Below are 8,440 nucleotides of genomic sequence, written 5' to 3' on the forward strand. Positions count from 1 at the left end.
ATTCGGAAATTGAGGATCCGAATCATTCAATAAATTTTCTTTTAGTTGCAAGAAATTTCCTTTCTTTAAAAAAATCAATTTTACTTTTAATTGCAGTATTTTCAACTACTTGTTATCTTTATCAGCCAATTAAAATTTACTTACTGCCGTGTTTTCTAGTAACTTGCTTGGCAAAATTTCTAATGTGCTGTAATTTAGCCATTAATTTACAAAACGTCTATAAGATGTATTCTTTATAATTCGTTGATAAAAAACGATGGTTTTGAAATAAATGGCTCATATACTAAGCTTTAATAGCTTAGTATGAACTTTTTATTTCATGCTTACCTCTGATGCTATATTTTTCATGCTGATTTGAGATGGTGAGTTTAAAGCGAACAATAGGTAACATGGTGAGTATAAATTTTAAGAGGCAATTCTAACGCTATACAAACATTTTAATATCAAGCAAAGAACAGTTTTTTTACTTTTAAAAATTTTTCAAAAGAAACTTCAATTTTAATTAAATTGTTAAGTGTTTGTTTACACGTTGGAAGAACATCCTACTCAACATATTTGGAACTCATTTAACGTTTTGATAAGAAAAGTTTGAGTACGATCACATGTTTTATGAGTTAAACACTTTCTAGAAACGTAAAAAAAAAGTTGTAACCATTTATAGAATTGTGGTGCAATCTTTTTAAAAAGTTGTAGATGGATACTGCAAATAATTTTGTTGATGACCTTCTCATAACTTCAGTGTTTGGTCTTTGAACCAAATTAATCTTTTAAAATGTTACATATAAACTGGAAATACAAAGTTGTTTTTTTAGGGATGTACCTGTACTAAACAACCATTAAAATTCTTAAAACAATCAATTTCGTTGTAATTTATGCACGCCCATATACCATAACCTGCTTTCTTGCTTAGTTCATTAATACAATAGGTTTTTAGTAGGCGTTCTACGAGATTAAGTTTAGGTTCTTCGGATGTTTTTGAGATTGATTAGAGAAAATACGAATTCAAAAAGCTATTTAATTTTTTCTTTCTAAATACGCTCATAGTTTTTACTTTTAATTCTGGCGAGGGTTTTTTTTTTTTTTTTTTTTGCTTATTGTAATAAACATAAGATTTACTTTTTTACTCGACTCAGAAAAATTGATAAACAGTGTTCTGGGTATAGTTATTATTATAGATGTTGTTATTCTCACTCTTCAGACAAATTACTCATCGAAAAGTTCGAGACAGCTTAAAAAGCAGAGTGGACAAAAATTGCATGAAAAGCAAAACAGTTACACAATATGAAATTGTTTTTGCAATAACGACTTGAAACTCGGTTGTAACTATACTGAAAAAAATTGTAGTAGTTCAATTAATAAGGTTGACGACAGTTCTGTACCGTCAATTAAGGTGACTTTTCTTGGCCACTATTTGTGATTTTGCTTTCTTTCAAATTATTTTCTTGTTCCTTTAAGATTAATAGATCAGAAAGAACTTCATTAGGCAATAATTTATCAGAACTAAATATAAAAACATAAATAATTTGCAGGGAAACAAAATCGCAAATAAAGGCCAAAATTATCCTGGTTGACAGTAACTGTAATATAATTTATACAAATGGATCGAGACCAGAGACAAAATATGTTGCAGAGTACCATAAATTAGAGGTCGAAATAAAATAACTACACGACCTTGCAGATAAAATTAATTTCTTATTCTAGAACAACACCTGATTTAAGAAACACTGAGTTTTAAAAATTCATCGAAATTTAAGTATGATAAAAGGACGCGAAAGACTACCAGAGTAAGTGGTATTAGTACATCTTTTTCAATTCAGAAGTTAGTATTAATTGCTGTAAAATTTTATTGTCAAAACTTTACGTACGTCTAAAATCTTAGAAGTCAACTAGCCTACCATTACACAAACCATACACGAGTATCATTTGACGAGACACATGCACCCTAACAATAATACTAATAACAAATTAATAACTGACATATAAGTAAAAAACCCGTTATCTAGATAACATCAGCCAATGGCCCTATCACCCTACGAGTTCCACTGCAAAACCTGGTTAATTTCACTCTAAATAGATATTTATTCTCTAAGTTGCAGATTATTGAAATTACAGCAAAGCAATAAAACTAGAAAACAAATAAGTGGTGTAACAAAAACGAGTGTTTTTCATACTGGCATCAAAACCATAAAATTAATATTTACATAGTCTTGATCATAAAAAAAACAATTGATTATTGCTATGGAAATTGGGGATCTATAGCATGATATAGCTGAAAAAATGAGAGAGCAAATATCAGATTAAACGCTCCCCAAATGGAAAACAATCACATTGTCAAATATTCACACATATAAATATATATATATAACTGTTATAATTTTCTTATGAATATTATAAAATTATCATTAAGTCAAACAATAATCGCATAACTAGCATTTCTTTCTGCAGGAACATAGACATAAATAAATCGTTTCTTAGTGTTATTATTGTACCGCATAATTTGTTTCTGACAAACTTAGTTCTGGAGTTGTAATTTTTAAAAAAACGCAAAAGCGGATTATAATTCACTAATCTTAAAAGCAGCACATTTGCTATATAACATGCTTATTCTTTCGTAGCATCGTTTTCAGAAGGTCAAATAAATATTATAACAATTAGAAAGGGGAACTTTCACAAAAAATTAATATAGATTTATAAAATTTGGTGGAAAAAAACAAAACGAAAAACAAACAAACAAAAAGTGACATCATCAGAGAAAAGTGATCATTTAGGGTAAACAAAACTTCGTCCTCTCCGTGTCATCTCCATTTTCATCTAACATCTCCATCTGCTAAAGTGAAAGAGAAAAAAAAAAGAAAGGTTAAGAAAAAATACGAAGGATATTAATGGATAAATATTAGCGAAACAAATGAAGAAAAGAAATCATTTAACCTTCAAGATCGATACAGGATTTCAGATGTATGCTAATTTTCGCCATCAGAGAATCCTTGAAATGTCCCTTCATCATCTGAAGAATGGGGCTCACTTAACATTTCTGATCTTGTTTCCTTTAAATCCAAAAGTCCTTGAATGGCAGGGGTCTCGTTCTTTAAAACTCCGACTAAGTTATTGTCACTCTCATCTTCATCATCACTAATCACTTTGCATTTCTTTTTCTTTATGATTTGCTGTTCATTGTACTCTTCAATATCACTATCGTCATCGCCACGGTGTCGCTTGTGACGCTGTGGTGATGACGGTGTCGCTTGTGATGGTGACGTTTCTTCAATATTTGCTTTATCTTCATTTACTTCAAATTTTACCTTAAAAATCAACAAAACAAAATGTAAAATACACAGAAATTTTTTTTTTCTTTCCAGTAAAATAAACGACGAAATACGAAATGTTTAAATCAATCCTACTTTATCAACTTCATTTATTATGTTTTCTTCAGTGTTGGCAGTAAAAACCTTTCGTTCGGAATTTATGGTATTAGAAAGTTTATCCGGCTCAATTCGTATGCGACTTATAGGATGATTGGTTTTTGGTGTCTTTTTTACATTGGCAGATGATGAGATTTGTTTCTTTAACATCTGATTTTCAGTCTAAAAAACAACAGAAAAAAAAAAAAAATAAAGAAAAAAAAAAAAAAAAAAAATTAAAAAATCTTTAGAGCTTACACAATATAAAATTTACTTTTAAGCTTTCTAACTGTTCATTAAACTCTTTTTGTATCCCTTGGATTTTTTGACGAGTTATTCTATCTTTTTCCCATGTTTCTGCTTGAAATTCAGCTATCTAAATAAAACAAAAACAAAGAAGCAAAGTCTAATAAACAATTCTTTGCTAATTGGTCATTCATAAATTGGTAGGCGATAACTATGTTTACATGAAAATTGGGATATTAAGTTGGAAAAAACAAGATTGCAAACATTTTTTAAAAATAATTACCTTTTTATCTTTCTCCAAGATGATTTTTTCTTTCTGTATGATACTCCTCTTTAATGACGCTATCTAAATTTTCAGAAAAATTTGTTATTTTAACTAAAAACTGAAAGTTTCTAACTCATTGCAACATCACAATACTTCTAGATGCACCTCTTGTATCTAATCTACAATAATAATAAGCCTTTAGGCTTAATTACGACCTAAATATGTTAAGTACCTGCTGCAAACAATTTGTTTTTTGATAACTAAATAATTTACTCAATAATTTGTATATTTTTAAATTTTTTCACTAACATATCCTGATTTCTTTTCTACTATTTAACAGTATTTAATTGTGTCTATGTTTTCATTATTGGTCTAAAAGACCTCAAAATTTCATAACTATGCAGAAATATACCTGGTCTCTCAGTTTTGTGATATTAGAGATTGGATCAACAAACATATCTTCCTTATCTCCCTTATCTGTGCTGAAAAAAAAAGAGAATACTTACTAAATTTAACTTTTATTAAAAAACATTTTGAAAAACACAAGTTTGCACACTAAAAGCTAGGCAACTAAAGAATATTATCTAAGAAAGAACTACCCCCCTTTCCCCCTACTTGTTGGGCTCATTTGAACTCTTCACTTGAAAAATATTTTTAGATTTTCAGCTTTTAAAGTTGCCAATATTCTACTTGATAGATCACTACCACTAGTGTATGGCCGAAATATTATGATGAGTTTCTAAAGCAGAGCTACTAATTTTATGAAATTCAATGGTGTTCAAATCAAAGAGTTGTGCATATGCTAATTTAAAAGAATATGAAAAAAATTGGACAATATATATTTGAACTGTTTATTTATACTTCCCCTTAGAATTACTTTTTAGAAGAAAAAACCTGGCAAAATTTTTATATTTACTTGAGTGCTTTAGAGATTTTACTAAAGTTTTGTTCCTGCTTTTCTGACATTTTAGCACTCTGATCTTGCTTTTCGTTTTTTTTACGCTCTTGTTTCTCCAACTTATGCTGCTTTCTTTTATGCTCTATTGTACAGTGTAAACACAAAAGTCTTCCAATCTGTAAATGTTACATAAATAAAAGAGTAAAAAACAAAGTAATATTATAAGAAACCAATACAGTGATAATACTAAAAAGTGGTTAAAAAAAAAACTGCTTTTGTTATCAGGTGGTCAAGTTAATGATAGAAGCAGTCTGAGTTCATCTGCAGTATCTATTTTCACAACCAATTTTTTTTAGATATATTTAGATATCATTTCTTTCCCAAAAAAAAGCGGAAATTTTCTAGAAACTTATGTTATTTACCGTTCTAAATCCTAATCATCTTTTAAGCATATATTCTAAACTTTAATTTAAACATTTTCTTAAAAAATAATTTTTTTTTTTTTTTGATAACTAATTATGATAATTTGTTTGCAAAATAAAAATTCTATAACTTTTTGATGACAAAAACACAAAATCAAAATACTTCTTGAAAGAATCAAGTAAACCTGTGTGTCTTGACTATTTTTCTTGAAAGCACAATCATGTTTGCATTGATGACATTTTAAAGGTTTACCATATTTCTTCTCAGAACTGGAACAGTGGGAGCATAGATTCTTTTTGAAAGCAGAATTTGTCTGACAATACTTGCATTTTTTGGGCTAAATTCAAATGAATATATGAATATGAACACACACACACATATATATATATATATATATATATATATATATATATATATATATATATATATATATATATATATATATATATATATATATATATATATATATATATATATATATATATACATATATGTGTTCATTTTTAAGTAACGATATACACTATATATATAGTATATATCGTTACTTAAAAACCGTTTAAAAATTACAAATTAAAATCATGGTAGAACGAGTTCTGACGTTACTAAACCGAAACTAAACAAAAAGACGTCAAAGGTTTTAGTCCCTGGTGTCGAATAAGGATAGCAAAAATTTCTTTGCATGAAGGCACTTTGATATTATTTCATATCTTTTGTTAAGTAAGTTTTCTCCTTTGTATGATAATATATGAAATTTTTCACGAAGACAAAGATTACAGACTTTTGCTGCTTGATTGTAGGGCTTGCATTGTGCTACAATCTTCCATGTAATCACTATTGAGTCAGGATTATCAACTATGGCAATAAATGAAACTGTGTTCAATAACTCTATTCTTCCGTATGAAGAGTCTTTATGTAAATCAGGATACAATTCAAAACTCACCTACCAACCGCAAATAGACAAACATCAAAGTAAATATCGTAAACGTAAAATTATATGGTATAACCCCCCGTTTAGCAAAAATGTTGAAACTAATATTGGAAAGCGCTTATACAAATATATATATATATATATATATATATATAGTTTTTATTTCAGATAAGACAGTAAATCAAAAATTAAAACTACCTCCCCATAAGTTTCGATATTGTAAGAACACTTTGTGCAAACTGGTACTCCATGAAGTTTCCTAAAACCATGAAAGAAATAAGAAAGATACCAAATATGATAATTGCAAAAATAACTTATTAGTGTATAGTAGAGATTGGGTTTGGATCTGAACCTAGATTCTGATCTGCAAGAAATTTTTAGAAAAAATAAAAACCAAGATCTGTATTTAAAAAAATTAAAAATTGGGAAATAAAAAAATGGGAGAGAGAAACACTTTTTACTTTTTGGTTATAATAAGTCTTTACACCCTAAGTCATTTAATTTCGATAAAAATTTTTTTAGTTAATAATTATTTATTTAAATTTTTAACCATTTCTAATACAACTAAGAAATTACAGAGAGCCATCTGTGAAAGACTAGTTAAACTATTTCTTCCATTTAATGCAAGAAATTTATGTTGGTGCAAAATTTATGATATTTTCAATAGACATCATCGTCTCAGTATGGAATGTATTGTGTGGTCACTGGATCAGTCAATCTTTATGAAAACTGTCCTATGATACCAATACAAAATAGGGAAAAACAGGAATTTTTATGCATTGGTATTTATATAAAATGAATACCTATTAATCTTTCCATGCAAAATCTATAACAATTTGAATGAAATATTTTGACTTACTTGAATATGTGAAATTCCAAACGGCAATAGCTACATTGAACAAGTGGAAACTTCTTTCTGCATGCCTAAACAACTTTTTTTCATAAATGTAAGCCAAAATAACCCCTTATTTTCAAAATATATTAGAAATGAACAACTAAGATGAGAGAATCACTATGAGTTAAGATTATAAAATTTTCAGCAAATTCAAAAATTAGCCTATGCAAAACTTATTAAAACATTATTTTGAAAAAGTTTCATCTGCAAAATAACACTATCAAAAAACTGTTAGAGTGAAAAGGTGAAAAATTATAAAAGCAAAAAATAATAATGAATTTTCTAAATAAGACTACAGTTAAAAAAAACTATTTAAATAGTCTAAAGATACAAAACCAATGACATTAAAACTTGTAGCTTTGTTGGATGATTTGCAAATACTAAAACATAAAAACTAATCTACAAATTAGATCATTCTTTGATTTCTATAAAAATTTCTATAACAATCTAACATTAACAAGCATACAGCAATTCATGAAAATGTCAAAGAAAACAAAACAATACTTCATTTTGCTTGTAAGCAAAATTTCAGAAAGACTTTGATAATTTCTAATTTTAATCAATTAATTAATGTCCGTTCTGTGTTTATAAAAATGTGTTAGAACACACTTCGTTGCTAATAGTGATTCACTGAAAAAAATATTATTAATGTAATATCAGAATTCGTTTTAAGAATAATTCAAAACAAGGTAAATGAAGGAATTTACTGTTCACCATATTTACTTCTACCTTAACTGTTAGCAAATGAAATCTTTTTGTTGACGCGTTGCTGCAATTATAACAGTGACAACTCTATTGTTACTATGAGAGTGATAACAACAGTGCAGTCAGTTACAATTGTAGTAACGCTGCAATTAAATTATTTATTACCGACAAATTACGGTCAAACTAAAACAATTTGAGAGAAACTAAAAAAAAAATGCTTTAAAACATACTTCACCTTACAAAGCTGATCTTCTTTACTTAAATTTTCAAAAGCATGACGACTATGGCAGTTTGTACAGGCAAAAAGTCCCGCCATTTTTAGCGACTGCTCACAATGTACACTTTAAATCTTATGGATAATTTTTGCGGACGTTTAGTTAAAAAAGACGTTCGTTGATTTATGAAGTTTGTTCCATTTGAAAAGGTCCATACTTTTAAGTTTATGCCCATTAAGCATCGCCGTTTGGTTTTTCCGTTACTAACGTATGATAACAAATGAAATACAAACATCTTTATCAATATTAAAATAAATCAAATTTTCGAAGTAATTTTACACAACGTCGAAAATAAACAAACACAATTGCTCACGAGTTTAATCATAATTTGCATTAATATAGCGCCAATTTTCATAAGTGACTGATAAAGATGAAGAAAAAACCAAAAAAAGATTGTAAAATTTGCA

At 28.0% G+C, this 8,440-nt stretch overlaps 1 protein-coding gene across 4 annotated transcripts; it reads right to left on the minus strand.

Annotated features, from left to right (window-relative positions):
- Positions 1-2,137: 2,137 nt before the first annotated feature.
- On the minus strand, positions 2,138-8,180 carry LOC145180523 (protein FAM76A-like). 4 transcript variants are annotated; one of them, XM_090082944.1, is made up of 12 exons: positions 7,994-8,114; positions 7,385-7,433; positions 7,018-7,090; positions 6,357-6,417; positions 5,415-5,567; positions 4,826-4,983; positions 4,322-4,391; positions 3,928-3,990; positions 3,673-3,774; positions 3,399-3,581; positions 2,929-3,299; positions 2,138-2,827 (listed from the first exon to the last, which is right to left on the minus strand). In XM_090082944.1, the coding sequence occupies exons 6-11, from the start codon at positions 4,873-4,875 to the stop codon at positions 2,961-2,963; spliced, it is 807 nt and encodes a 268-aa protein (XP_089939070.1). In that variant the 5' UTR covers positions 4,876-4,983; positions 5,415-5,567; positions 6,357-6,417; positions 7,018-7,090; positions 7,385-7,433; positions 7,994-8,114; the 3' UTR covers positions 2,138-2,827; positions 2,929-2,960. The 4 variants fall into 4 exon arrangements, with proteins under 4 accessions (XP_089939070.1, XP_089939069.1, XP_089939068.1 ...); XM_090082943.1 differs by lacking the exon at positions 7,385-7,433 and having other exon boundaries at positions 2,138-2,824; positions 7,018-7,082; positions 7,994-8,180; XM_090082942.1 differs by lacking the exon at positions 7,385-7,433 and having other exon boundaries at positions 7,018-7,082; positions 7,994-8,180.
- Positions 8,181-8,440: the final 260 nt, after the last annotated feature.

The sequence above is a fragment of the Hydra viridissima genome, unplaced genomic scaffold (assembly GCF_058129835.1).
Source record: "Hydra viridissima isolate aposymbiotic clone 2 unplaced genomic scaffold, HvirCarnegie_v1 scaffold_3, whole genome shotgun sequence".
Lineage (NCBI taxonomy): Eukaryota > Metazoa > Cnidaria > Hydrozoa > Anthoathecata > Hydridae > Hydra > Hydra viridissima.

Bases quoted from the DNA above. Each gene is read 5' to 3' on its own strand.
- LOC145180523 (XM_090082943.1), bottom strand. From the start codon at position 8,074: ATGGCGGGACTTTTTGCCTGTACAAACTGCCATAGTCGTCATGCTTTT. The intron at 7,083-7,993 runs GTGAAGTATGTT...AAAGTTGTTTAG, and splicing joins AAGAAGATCAGCTTTGTAAG to GCATGCAGAAAGAAGTTTCC. The intron at 4,984-5,414 runs GTTTACTTGATT...TAACATTTACAG, and splicing joins AAAATAGTCAAGACACACAG to ATTGGAAGACTTTTGTGTTT.